Source organism: Erpetoichthys calabaricus, chromosome 3 (assembly GCF_900747795.2).
Source record: "Erpetoichthys calabaricus chromosome 3, fErpCal1.3, whole genome shotgun sequence".
NCBI lineage: Eukaryota > Metazoa > Chordata > Cladistia > Polypteriformes > Polypteridae > Erpetoichthys > Erpetoichthys calabaricus.
The window spans coordinates 283,738,835-283,753,958 of record NC_041396.2 but is presented as its reverse complement, the minus strand read 5'-3'; the positions used below and the strand labels follow the sequence as shown (position 1 = coordinate 283,753,958).

The following is a 15,124-nucleotide window of genomic DNA, read 5'->3' as shown; positions in this document are numbered from 1 at the left end:
TTCCAGTGCCCTTTAAAGCAGCATTAAGCAGGAATCAGCCTTGGAGAGGACACCTGTCCATTGTAACATCTGCTCAAATGCCCATCCACTTCAGGCACATTTAGTGGAACTGATGAACCTCAAATGTTCACCTTTGGGTTATCGAGTGTTACCGGACTCCAGAGCCTTTTAAGCAGCATTAAGCAGGAATACATCTGTTAATTGTAACACCACACTCACACGAATGTCCACCCCAGGCCTATTTAGTGTTCCTGATGAACATCAAATGCCCGTCTTTGGTTTGTTAGAGGAAAACCTTAGGACCTAGAGGAGAAACCACGCAGGCACGGAGAGAACATGCAGACTACACAGACCATGACCTGGGGAAGGATTTGATCCATGGTGATGAAGAACACTGCATCACTCTTCTATCCTATGGCTTAGTAATAATTTCTGTTTTCACTAATAGTTTTCATTTAAGTGTATGCCCTTTACTACAGGTATACAGTCATATGAAAAAGTTTGGGAACCCCTCTTAATTCTTTGGATTTTTGTTTATCATTGGCTGAGCTTTCAAAGTAGCAACTTCCTTTTAATATATGACCTGCCTTATGGAAACAGTAGTATTTCAGCAGTGACATTAAGTTTATTGTATTATCAGAAAATATGCAATATGCATCAAAACAAAATTAGACAGGTGTACAGATACACCATCTGCAGCAAGATGTTCTTGCAGGTCTTTGGCGGTGATCTGTGGGTTGTCTGTAACCATTCTCACAATCCTGTGCATATGCCGCTCCTGTATTTTTCTTGGCCTGCCAGACCTGGGTTTAACAGTAACTGTGCCTGTGGCCTTCCATTTGCTGATTACATTCCTTATAGTTGAAACTGACAGTTTAAACCTCTGAGATAGCTTTTTGTAGCCTTCCCCTAAACCATGATACTGAACAATCTTTGTTTTCAGATCTTTTGGAAGTTGCTTTGAGGATCCCATGCTGTCACTCTTCAGAGGAGAGTCAAAGGAAAGCACAACTTGTAACTGACCACCTTAAATACCTTTTCTCATGATTGGACACACCTGTCTATGAAGTTCAAGGCTTAACAAGCTAATCCAACCAATTTGGTGTTGCCAGTAATCAGTATTGAGTAGTTACATGCATTCAAATCAGCAAAATGACAAGGGGACCCACATTTTTGCACAGCCAGTTTTTCACATTTGATTTAATTTCATACAACTAAATACTGCTTCACTAAAGATCTTTGTTCAGAAAACACCCCAGTACTCAGATGTTCCTAGGAAATGAAAGACATACCACTGTTATCTATTTGGTTGAAAGTAGAATAAATTATTATGCAGGCTGAGAGGGGTTCCCAAACTTATGACTGTAGTAAAAATATTTCACCAGTTATAAAGAGAGAATAAAACATGTTAATGTAGCTGAGTTTAGTTTTTTTCTGCAGGCTTTATCACTAGTTTGTTCTGCTTAAACATGGGGTAAGTGATCCAGACCACAGAGACCATGGGTGTTTGTTGATATGAGAAGTGTGGATTGTAATGGTTTATCAATTTAAAATGGATTCCGTAATGTATAAAAAACCACAGTTTGTAAGATGTGAAACAGTGATATTATCAGCTGCTATAGATATCTGCCAATATAATAAATAGGAAACTTCAGCTCCAGAAGACATTTTTAACTTGGCTAAAGAAAATGCAAGATTGTGGATTTAAGAGGAAGAACACATGGTTGTCATGTGATGATAGAATAAAACAATTTTGTTTTTATAAAAGCAGAAGTAGTGGTTTAGGATGTAGAAAGGCCTAAGATGTGCATGCAGGCAAATGAAACAGAAAGTTCAAAGCAGCAGTCATTTTCTTAACACTTCTTTTTGCAATGTGATGTAACATTGTCTAATATTCTAAATTTTATCTGAGACCTTGGTGGGGGTCAGTACCTGTCTTAGTAGTCTTGGGTACCAAAGCACAAACTGACCCTGGATAGGGCAGCAGTCCAATGCAGAATACAGAGGGATGGGGCATGTTGTGGTGTGGCCACAACCATTGTTAGAATTGAACACTGGAAGCTGGGTTTGTGAGGAAGCAGCACTAAACGCTGCACCACCATATTACAGCAGTGTTAAATGTAATGTAACCATGCAAGTGTACAATAAAATTGTTTTACAAGATGTACAGGTACCATTTAAAACCCATCACTATTTGAAAACTAAATACTTGTGCAATACACCGTGTTTTATTATAATATTTAAAATGAAGTTTATTTTTTATATATATATTTTACTTAAACCACATGGTTTGTACTGATGGCCAAGAACAATTTTTAATCTTATTTTTTTTATGCAGAACAGATATAACAAATTTTCTGATGGATCGGGAGCCTTTGGTGACTAACGGTGGTCAACAGCAAACAATGTCAGAAACATCTATGTAAAAAATCAAATTTCTTATAAAAATTTTTATAAAAGCTTTTTATCAGGTATCACTCACTGATTTAGAGTGGAGAAGAATACAAACTACTGAGTTTACTGGCTATACTGTAATAATTGCACTGCTTGGCACACATACACAACTGTAAATGTTTGTCATCGACTAATCCCCTTGTAAAGTTTCTAGAACAATGATAGTCATTTGTGATATCAGAATTAAGTAAGACCATAGATGCAATGAGTACGCACTTTCTTTGAAAGTCTGTGATTTACCAAAAAAAATCCCTACTCAAAAAGCATTCAATTCAGCATATTCCTCACGTCTCTGAATTCCCCATGATTAATTAACTGGCTTGTGCTGTTCAGTAGATGCTTTCTTTAAATTCGGGTTATGTACAGTAGAAAGCTGTGTCATTGCTTTTGATACTTTCTTGTTCACTTTTTAATACAAGAGGCATTATATTGTGCCGTTTTTTAAAGGTAACATAAAAATAATATACATATGAACCTAAATTATTTTGTATTTGGTAAATTATTTAAGTAAATAAATATACCAGGAATGAGGGTTAGAATTTGGTGTATTCTTATGAATCAATTGATACATCCTGCTGTGTCCACAGTGTGTGAGATGTTTCCATGCCTTACATCAGGCTTCTTAATACCAAGGGATTATCATTTGAATACCACATTTTTTTGCTGACCATGTGTTTGGCAACAAGCTACCCTTTTTAAAATGGTTAATGCTCTAAGTCACAAAGCACACACCTCATGCATGATTACTTTTTCTTCATCATCTTTCCCCACCTCCAAATATGGTTGATGTGCTTGATCAATCTTCTCCAAACAGCTTGGCCTTGCACGTCATTTACAGTCAAGCCCTTTTCCATCAGATCTTCTTTTACTTTATCCTTCAACCTCCACTTTGACCTCCCTCATTTTCTCTTCCCTGTACTTCCATTCCCATCACTCTTTTGCCTCCTTTATCTGTCCTCATCACACGCCCATACTACATCACATGCCTGCTTTCTTGTACTTTCTTAGATGTCTCTCCCACTTTTGTTGTACCGATGATTGTCTTATTTCTTATTGTGGCCTCGTTTGTAACTTCACAGATCCATCTCAACATTTTAATTTCTTCCACATCTCCTGCATTCCATTTACTGCCTATGTCTCGGCTCCATACACCATTGCTGGTCTTATCACTGTCTTAAAATCCTTTCCTATAACTTTTGCCGTAATTCTTTGATCACATAATACTCCTGATACCTTCTTCCAATTGTTCTATCCACAGTGTACTCTGTGGGTTATCTCTGCATCTAGTTTTCCTTCTCAAGCTTACCACTGATCCTAGATATGTAAATTTATCCACTCTCTTCAATATGTCTCTGTGCCGGCGAACTTTACCTTCTTGAATACAAGCATCAGTGAATTTCAACTGTCTTCAAGGCAAAAGGGGATGCTAACCAATGTGAGAAGGGTGTAGCTAATAAGATGACAATGCCATCAATGTTAATACAATATTTTCACAACATTTTTCAGGTTATGCACAAAATAGAAAGATCAAAGTATAAACAAATGCATATTTGGATGCAGATTACCAAACTCCATGGATCTGATATTGAGTGAAAATTGATGTACATACTGGGACTTCTGCACATACACAGCGAAACTGGAGTGTAAGATTTTGCAAGCATGTTTGCATGGCATTAATTACAAAACATGTCCTTTATTTGAATAGAAAAGTATATTTCCAAGGCTCTGGGTTGTGCCCTGAGCAAGGCTATTAAAAAAAAAAAAAAAAAGGACCAAATGACCATGAGTGCAGATTAAATCATATGGTTGCTCAAAACTTAAAGCAAGTTTAGAAAGAGTTGCAAATCAGAGAGGGAGATCACAATTAGGTGACCAATTTTGTTTAAACAAGTATTCAACAACTTGCACTGTGAACACACTTAAAATTTGCTGAAGTCCCACATATAACTGTATTGGGCAAACTTTGTGCACTTGTACTGGTAGGCTACTGTTCATACACTATTATTATTTTATCCCCAAATGAGAGACTTGCTTATTCTGGTATAAAATTTATATGAAAGCACTAAGAAATAAGTAAAACATAATTCATTAACTTCAACCAAATATCAAGTTTCAAGCTCTTAAAATCTGAAGAAAAAGTAGACGACCAAAGTGAGAGTAGGACTACATATCAACCTATGCTTAACATGTCAGCATCCTGAGTTCAAATCTTGCACAGGGTCATTTTCCATTAGGAATTTAACCATTCTTGTATAGTCCATGTGGGGTTTTCTCCTGGTTTTGCTCCCACATCTCCAAAGAGTTAAATGTTAGACTAACTGGATAATTTAATTTGATTTGTGTCTATGAGTGGACCCTCCAGTGCTCTGCCACCCTGTTCAGGGCTGGTTGTTGCCTTGCATCTGATCCTAGGTATGCTTTGACCTTCCTTGATCCTCAACTGGATTAAGTGGCTCTGAGAATAAGACTGATGAAGCTACTTCTAGAAAATGTACAGTTGAAGTCAGAAGTTTACATCATACACTTAGGGTGAATTCTTTAAAACCCAGTTTAGAACTCCTCTACGGATTGTACACTAACAAACCATAAATTCGGCATATCATTTAAGATATCTACTTTGCTCAGTGCAAAAGTAATTTTTTCCAACAATGTTCACAGACCGAGTATTTCACATTTTATTGACTATATCACAATTACAGTGAGTCACACGTTTACATACACTTTATTAATATTTGGTAGCATTGCCTTTAAATTGTTTTAACTTTAAAGTCTGTGGAGTGGTTATAAAGTGAGTTTTAAAGAATTCCCCCCAAGTATATGTAAACGTCTGACTTCAGCTGTATGCTGATTACTTTGTAACAAAGGTTTGTGGTGCTGGAATTTTGAAGTGCTTTTTACAGAAATTGTACACATCACTGAACTGAGACTCGCATGTAGCATGAAATAAGCATCTGTGAATAAACTATTGTGGTTTGTTGCTGTTGTGTGCAATAGTCAGCGTGCAGCCCGATTGCCATGTTAATGAGTATAACCACCACATTAATTCAATGTGGTGAATTAATAAATGTTCAAAGATGCGCTGTGGTTAATAAATGAGGATATCACCTTTTTTAGTTGGTTCTTTCGTTTGTGTTTCCCAGAAAGTAAACTGCATTTACTGTATAATATGCGAAAACTGTTTTCGTAAAGCCTCATGTTCACATGGGAGTGTAGGTTTCACTTTGTGTCTTTTTCATGAAAGGTGGCCATCATTCCTTGTGCACTAAAACTAGATACTCTGCAAATGCAAGATGTGCTTACTTCTTCATCTGATGCTGAAGCCCTGTATTCCTTTCACATCATCTTAGAAAAGAAAGCTTTAGCCTAAAACTTACGTAAAGATTTTCCTAACCAAACTGGGGATTTTACAAGTCGTGTCCCCTAGATGGGGATCTCCAGCTGCTAGCACATCATAATCTTCATTAACTGAAAGCTAAAACCAGCTTTGTTGTTCTTTAAACAGTGATTGATGAATTTATTGTTTTATTTGAATAGGTTATGCTTTTTACAAGGGAACATAATGCTTCTCTCCTAAGTCACATTCACAGAAAAATAGACAGAAAAAAAGGTGGTTTGACATTCTTGGGGAGGCCTCAATCCACTTCTGGGAGCAGCTAAAATTCTACCCAACCAAAGTATTTTGCCCATATTGCAACACATCTTGCCATCCATGTTGAATGATCTCCGCCTGGCACAGAGCAATCTGGAGGACCATATTGCAATTTGTACCTTAGGGCCAATTATTGGATTATCTAAGTACAGGTTGTTACTTTAAAATGAGCTTCTTCAACAAGATCATTTAGCACAAAGGGGAACTGGTAAAAGGTACTTTTTGCACAAATTTAAAGTATGTATTCATTCAGAGAACAAATACATAACTAGATAATAACAACAAATTAATAATTTAGGAGTACTTTGCTGAGTTTCAAAACTTGAATTGACAGGTTTTTAGAATAGTTTGGTGAATAGGGATTGGGCTGAATACCTTTTTTATGTTATTTTATCCTCCTCTTCTACAGAAATGAGAGGTGAGTATACATGTTATATTATGTTGGGTTTAGTGCTGCTCTCTTTCAGATCTAGGGATCTGGGTTCTAATCACATACCAGTCACTGTCTACCTTACTCATATGTCATACTGAATTTTCTTACCTATTCCAAAAATGTATGTTTGATTCAGTGGTGATTAACAAACCTATCTAGTGTGAGTGAGAAGCATATATGCAATTATGCTATGTGGTCGAGAAGTTTCATACATCTGGTTCATGCAAAATCAGCAAAAGTTGTTTCTCTTAAGAAAGAGAAAGAAAGGTTGAGGGATTGAAGCTCCTTAAGGACTTGCGCACCCTCACCAATTACTTCCTATTTCCTTAACAATGTGTTGTTTTCATATTATAGGAAGCAGCATGGACTGTAACCGATGAATGCATTCAGATCATGGGAGGAATGGGATTCATGAAGGTAAGACACTGGGGATTGTATTCTTAATTACTGGAGAAAGGTCTTGGGGTCTGCCAGCTTTTTTTATTCTGGTAATCCCAGCCCAATGCAAAATGTGCGTCGTTCTCTTTCAAAACTATGAAACACGCACAAGATATCACTGGCACCATTTAATGTTGATCTTGCAGAGGTTTGAAAGTTTGGTGATGAGATTGCACAGGGTCATGTATGTATCGTGTCATCTCTTAACACTAGAATTATCAGAGTCTACGAAAAAACTCGTAGATCCGGCCCACCTTAAATCGCTTCTTAAAACCCTTCTCACCTCTCCGCCAGCGTCTTTTGTCATCTAAATGTACTGATAAAGACAAGCTGCCAGCAGCCGGCTATTCCATCCCCCCAACGACTTAGAACGTAAATGAGCTTTTCCCAGCTCATGCCTTGATTGATTATCTGGGAGTGAAGTGGAGTTTGAGTAGAAATAATAGATTGTTATTTGGAACACACGCATTTCATATGTGTTGCATTTCTACAGTAATCTGTGTAAACACATTGTTAAAACAGAAACGTTTTACAATATTCTAGTAGCAAATGACAAAATGTAGGCATAAACTATATAATGTATGAATCCTGAAGTCCAAATATCAAAGAAACACTTTCACAAAAGGTACAAAAAAAAAAAGCCACCGCCAAAAAAATACCGCCTTAGTGTGCGACATTGATACACATTAGCTATCACTGCTTCCATGGCGCAACAGTATCAGTCGCTGGCTGACAGTCCGAAGGTCATGAGTTCGATCCTGGACAACTCCATTTTGAGAAGTGTTCTTATTTTCACTATTTTAGAATAAAAAGATACATTTGATTTCAGTCTGTAACAGCCAATGTAATTTATGATATTTGTAAAGGTTAGCTTTATTTTTTTTTAAAAATTCACTTTTCATTGTCTCAGTCGCGTTCAAGATCCTTCCCTACCGCTCCCCACCTGACACTGCTGTTTTCACATAAAGACGTGCTATAGTTCTGCAGTGTATCACGATACATACGACTGCGTGTTTTTTCCCCCCAATATTGCCAGTCTCCACGTGTTGCTGTATGCTGTTTCTTTTGTACTCCAGGACATGCAGAGGAAAGCATAGTAAAGAGCAGTAACTTCAGCACTATATGCAATCATCAGACACTCCCCATCTGATGCTGTTTTCACATAAAGACGCGCTAAAGCTCTGCAGTGTACTTGTGACTGCATTGTCGTACCAATGCTTGCGAACTGAAGTGTCTGCATGCACTTTTCGTGGCATTATACGTGTATTTTTTGAGCATGCCCATGTAGCTCAAACACAGGAACATATGTTGATGTAAAAGTATAACAAAACAAGTGCACTTTTATTCAAGACTATAACCGAAGAAAAAAGAAAGCAAGTTACAGTAGGCGGTTGATATGACAGCTTGCGTGGTGCAATGCTAAGAAGTGCTGATTTCCATTCTGTGCTATATAACTGTTAACATTTGAATCTGATGATTGCATATAGCGCTGTCTTATTCAGTGTGCGCAAGAACATGCAGGTGGCCAGTTGCTGCGTGCTACAACGCACATTTTAAAAAAAGAAAGAGACAAATATATGTGACGTTTTGAAGAAATCATTTCATGACGCAAATAGTACCAATCAGAAAACATCGTCGAAGTAATGCAATGTTATTTGAAAACGAACAGTGTCAGATTGGATGTGAAGTTATACTGGCGCTGTTTGAGTCAGATCAGAAGCTGAATAAGCTGAAAAAGCTCCTGTTCTGACCCTAAGTAAAAAAGCATGAATTAATCAACAGAAATAACCGCGATTGACATTTTAAAGTTAACGATTTACAGTGCATACCAATTTATAAATTCAATGTCCGTTTGAGGAAAAAAAAAAAAACACTTTCTTCAAAGCTGGGAATCGAACTCACATCTCTGTAGCACGCTAGGGCAGCTGTGCTGCAAGTCTGCAAACCGTAGCGTTAAGCCACGGAAGCTATTGTATCATCCTTGAACCTTTTGTGAAAGTGTTTATTTGATGTTTGGACTTCAGGCTTCACAGATTCTATAGTTTATGCCTACATTTTGTAACATTTATTACTAAAATATGAAAAAGTTTCTGTTTTAGCAATGTGTTTACACAGATTACTGTAGAAACGGAACACGCATGAAATGCATGTATTCCAAATAGCGATCTATTATTTCCATTCTAAAACTCCAGCAGTTCAGTCACTCCCAGATAATCAAACAAGGCATGAGCTGGGAAAACTTAGTGAACGTTCTGCGACGATGGGGGATGGAATAGCCGGCTGCTCGCTGCTCCTCTTAATCGGCACATTTAGAAGACAAAAGAGAGGTGAGAATGGTTTTAAGGTGGGCCGGATCTACGAGTTTTTTCGTAGACTCTGGTAATTCTAGTGTTAAGCTTTTCAGGAAAACTGTTGGTGGATGGAAACATCATACCGGGTGAGCCAAAATGAAGTACCACATTTCTCATGGTCTTTGCGTGAGATAGAGGCAGCTGAGTGGGTTGGGGTGGGTTCCTTTGATAGGCGATCCCTTGTAGTTTTCAGTCAGCAACATGCCTTGGTCCGGTGCATACCGTGCTTTTGCTGTTGAAGCGTTATTCAAAAACAACGAATCCAGCATCACTACACAACGCACCCTCCAAACGCACTTCAGAATTCCTCCTAATGGTGACGTCCCAAATCAGAAAACAGTTCTTCAGTGGTTGCTAAATTTAGACAGACGGGTACAACATTGAACAAAAAATCGCCAGGCCATCCAGGAGGACTGTACGAACGCCTGAAAACATCCAAGCTGTAAGGGCACCAACTTTGCAGTCTCCTAGACGTTCAGCAATCAAACACATATTGGAAATGCCTAAGGCAGAAGCATGTTTGAGGAGGACCTTAATTTCCATCCATACAAAATGATGGTAGTATAGTAATTCACTGAGAGAGACTGGGAGAGCTATAGAGACTTGTGCGCAAACATTCTGCATACCATTGATTGAAATACTATCGTCCAGTACAGTGACAAGGCACAGTTCCATTTGAATGGTCGCGTAAATCAGCAAAACTTTCGCTACTGGGCTGAATCCAACCCTAATGAACTTCATCAGAGACCCCTGCACAGTGTGCATGTTATAGTTTGGTACACTGTTGCAGAATTTGTAGATTCCTTATTTTTTTGAGGAAGGGGGAGCAACGGTCACTGTCACTTCAGAATGTTACATTGAAATGCTAGAGAACTTTTTGCGGCCCCAACTGGAAGAAATGGACGTGGTGGATGCCTGGTTTCAACAGGATGGAGAAACAGTTCATACGACGTGGAGGTCCATGCAAGTTTTGCAAGAGATGTTTCCGGGGAAGCTGATCTTCCTACACAGCGATGTCGGGTGGCCTTCACGTTCACCTAATCTTGCTCTGTGCAATTTCTTCTTGTGGGGCTATCTCAAGTCAAAGGTATACACACACCAACCTCCAAACCTTGAAGCCTTCAAGGACGCTATTCACCACAAAATCGCCGCTATTCGTCTTAAAATGGCCGAACGAGTCATGTGAGCATTCAGAAATCATCTCGAAGAGTGTATCACTAATGATGGCCACCACCTTGAAGACAGTATTTTTTTAAACTTCTTTTTTCTTTTTTTTTTTTTTATAATCTATTTTGTTTATCCTTTCTTGTGTCGTAATGAAATTTATTTTATCTTGTAGCGTTTTTGTAGAATAAACATTTGAAATCTGGTACTTCTCTTTGGCTTACCGTGTACACTGGTGGGGACTGGAAGAAGTAGTTTGAGAAGCAGGGCTTGAAAGATGTTATAGTCTGGAAGATGTCATCGCTTGTCTATTTTGTTTTGTGGTCTTCTTGGCTCCAGGTGGAAGTGAAGTGAGGTTAGGCTGCTGTGTAGTGCTTAATTCCTTTAATTGTGTACCTTTCATATAATCCAGAAGACACCGACTCGTGTGTGTGTGTGTGTGTGTATATATATATATGTTACAGCCTTATTCCAAAATGGATTAAATTCATTTTTTTTCCCTCAGAATTCAACACACAACACCCCATAATGAAAACGTGAAAAAAGTTTACCTGAGGTTTTTGCAAATTTATTAAAAATAAAAAAACTGAGAAATCACATGTACCCTAACTTCTTGTCTATAAGCCGCGGCTTATCTAAGGAAAAAAGTTGTGAAAATGAAAAAATAGAATATCGGCTTATACATAAGTCCGGCTTATACATCCATCGCGGGGGTTGCGTTCCAGAGCCACCCGCGAAATAAGAAAATCCGCGAAGTAGAAACCATATGTTTATATGGTTATTTTTATATTGTCATGCTTTGGTCACAGATTTGCGCAGAAACACAGGAGGTTGTAGAGAGACAGGAACGTTATTCAAACACTGCAAACAAACATTTGTCTCTTTTTCAAAAGTTTAAACTGTGCTCCATGACAAGACAGATGACAGTTCCGTCTCACAATTAAAAGAATGCAAACATATCTTCCTCTTCAAAGGAGTGAAGCAAACAAATCAATATGTCTGTTTGGCTTTTAAGTATGCGAAGCACCGCGGCACAAAGCTGTTGAAGGCGGCAGCTCACACCCCCTCCGTCAGGAGCAGGAAGAGAGAGAGAGACAGAGTTTGTTTTTCAGTCAAAAATCAATACGAGTTGGTTTCGTCCGTTTATAGGAGATGGACGTCTGAAGCAGAGCTCCGCTAGCAGCGGCTTTATTTTCCCATGTATTTCATATTATTTAGAGGTATCCTGTATTTAACCCGACCAAGGAACTTCTACTACAATATACAAGCATGAGTAACAAGAAGAAAAGTCAGAAAGAACCGGAAAAGAAACTTAAAGCTGCATCAAAGTCCGGACAGACTTCCGGCCTGAGTGCAAGTGTAAGGTATGGCCTCACGGAGACTGACCTGGAACAGGCAGAAGAGTGCGCAGAATTCCTGGGACCCGGCTCCATTGTATCGTCTCCAGTCGAGAGTGAAAATGGGAGCGAAGGCGCAAGTGATACAGGTCGCAAGGGATCGCCGATTTCTGAGGATCATTCGAGACTAGAAAGGGCTCTGCAGGACGTGCTCTCATCTACTCATCACGAGCCTGTAACATGAGCTGCATTTTCACTTGCGGAGCACGAAAGCAGAAGCGAACTGTCCGAACTGAAAGAGGTGATCGCTACACAGAAAGAGATGATCGCTACACTGGCCACTGCCATGGTTACGGCCATGAATGAGCTTAAGAAAGATAACACAAATGATCTTAAGAAGGTGGCCATTGAGCTCAAGAAGGATAACAAAGATAAGGAAACGCGTCTATTTAAACGTTTCGACGTGAACTTTAAAGGCATGATGGAGAAATTAGTGGAACACATTGAAGAAACTAATTCCAAACTGAAAAGGCGTAATGATCATATTAATGACGTTTCAGATCAGCTGGAAGACGTTAAGCAGGGACTCACGGCTCGAGTGGAAACAGCGGAACAACTGGCATCTAACGCCGATGAAAAAGCCACAGCTGCGAACTCGGAATACAAAAAACTTGGAGACAGACTTGCAGCCCTGGAGGATGGGTGCAGAAGAAATAATATAAGAATTGAGGGTATACCTGAGAAACGAGAAAGCTCAAGCCCAGTGAAATTTGCAGTAGAATTACTGTCTAAAATAATTGGAGATGACTTTAAACTCGACAATGAGATAGCCACGGCTTATCGCACAAAGATACCAAGCGCCTTTAAACCTAGGTCTTTTATTGTCCGCTTCGAACGACTAAGATGTAAGCTTGATGTGATGGCACTTCTCAGACACAAGCAAGAGATTATATTCGAAAATAATCTTATTCTTATTGTTCCCGACTTCTCACCATCAACAGCTGCAAAACGCAGATCTACATCGACATTAAAAGGATGCTACGTGAAGCCGATATCAAATACAGCCTCTTGTATCCTGCCAAACTGAAAGTGGAAGTTCAAGATCGACATTATATTTTCTTCAGCAAAGAAGAAGCTGAAAAAGAATTAAAGAAGCTGTTTCCGACACTTTTTTGAAAGTTAATTAAAATTAAAGAGCCGTATTCTATCAAGGCACGGGAAGGACCTATGATCTGATCGCTGGATCCATGTTTAAAGAGACTGGTATTATAATTATACATCCCTTATTTTCTTTTTTTTTTTTTTTATCTGGACTTTATATGTTATATGTTTATGTTTTAATCAGAGTTATAGAGTTATAGACGTGAGTGTGAAAATGTGGAAGTGATTAAAGTAGGATTCGTTTTTTTGTTTTTTTTTTTTTATATTTTACTATACCTTAAAGTAGACTGTTTAACTTCATACCCTTGGTTTATTGCTTGTTCTACTATTTATATAATTACCATTATACTATTACAGTAGGAATTACCAGGTTTATCCTAGACTAGTTTTTAAAATCATTCCCAGGGTTGTTTTTTTTTTTTTTTTTTTTTTTTTAAATCTTAATATCTTAACTTAAAAGCGCTGAAGATTATTTCAAGCTTAAATATTGTTAATGAGAACATTTTCGGCAGATAGTATTAAGGATTTAACTGTAAAAGATATCTCTGTTTTAATTCTGTAACGCCGCTGCAGGGTGGGGTTTGTTTTGTTTTGGACGTGCTCTGTCTCTTCGTATGTCAGAGGACTGGAATATCGCGAAGTGGGATCTAGCCTCATGTGGGGAGGCAAAATGGGGGGGTGGGGGGATAAAGGGGGGAGAGAAGGAGAGCAGGTTATATTTAATCTATTCTTATAATCCTTATAATTATAAATATCAATGCAACAACAGGCTAAAATGCAACAACTCATGGGGAATCTTGAAACTAAGATTAAAACTGCCATATTACCAATTAAAACTATAAATGACATTAAAAACTCAATCAATGTCTCCATGATGGGACAGTTAACTTTGTGAGCTGGAATGTTAAAGGCCTGAATCACGAATTAAAGAGAAAGAAAGTATGCTCTCACCTAACAGGCTTAAACGCTAAAATAGTATTTCTACAGGAGACCCACTTACTAACCAAGGATCAGTTCAGATTACAAAAAGGCTGGACTGGCCAAATGTTCCATTCTAGCTTTATAAAGAAAACTAGAGGGGTGGGAATTCTCATACATAGAACAGTTCCATTTGTAGCATCAGAGGTAGTGTCGGACCCTGAAGGGAGATATGTGATGTTCATGGGCAACTTATATAACAGTAAAATGATTTTGATAAATGTTTATGCACCCAATGTTGATGATAAGGAATTCATGCAAAATCTATTTGCATCCATTCCCAATGTGTGGCTGGGGACTTTAATTGTGTTTTAAATCCACTCTTAGATAGGACTCCTGTGACAGGGGAGACGACATCTAAAACTGCAAAGATAATTACACAGTTTTTAAATGATCACAACTTATCAGACCCCTGGAGGTTTCTTAACCCAAACTCAAGAACATATTCGTTCTACTCACCAGTGCATTATAGCTACTCAAGAATTGATTATTTTTTTATAGATAATAATTTCCTGCCTACAATTAAATCATGCAAATATGACACAATTGTTATCTCTGACCATGCCCCTCTAGTCTTGGAGCTAAAATCAATAAGCCCCTCATACTCACCTCGCAGATGGCGTCTTAACCCTCTTTTATTGGCAGACGAAAACTGCACAGAATTTATATCCAAACAAATCAGCTTCTTCCTAGAGACAAACACGTCCACAGAGGTTTCTGCAGGAACACTCTGGGAAACTCTAAAGGCCTTCTTAAGAGGCCAGATTATTTCATATCTTTCCCATAGAAATAAATTAGAAACCAAGAAAGTGTCAGAGCTAAGAAATGAAATTACTAGAATAGATGAAGAACAAGCCAGGCGTCCAAGTGAAGCTCTTCACAGGAAAAGGCAGGCCCTGCATACAGAACTTAACATCTTAACAACTAAAGAAACTGAACAACTTATTTATAAGTCTAGACAGCATTACTATGAACACGGAGAAAAAGCTAATAAGCTTTTAGCTCAACAAATTCATAAACAAGAAGTTCACAATGCAATACCAGTAATCACCAACAAGAATGGAGAAGAAATCATCGACCATAATAAAATAATGCACACATTTAGAGATTACTATAAGTCTTTATATTCCACTGAGCCCAAAGAAGACAACACGCAATC

At 38.3% G+C, this 15,124-nt stretch overlaps 1 protein-coding gene across 3 annotated transcripts in view; it reads left to right on the top strand.

The window, feature by feature from the left end:
- acadvl (acyl-CoA dehydrogenase very long chain) overlaps nucleotides 1–15,124 on the top strand; it is a 966,944-nt gene that overhangs the window by 93,490 nt on the left and 858,330 nt on the right. For all 3 annotated transcript variants that reach the window (XM_051924341.1, XM_028798459.2, XM_028798458.2), the window contains exon 13: nucleotides 6,891–6,953. In XM_051924341.1, coding sequence (XP_051780301.1) covers nucleotides 6,891–6,953 — 63 coding nt within the window. The remainder of the gene's footprint in view (nucleotides 1–6,890; nucleotides 6,954–15,124) is intronic.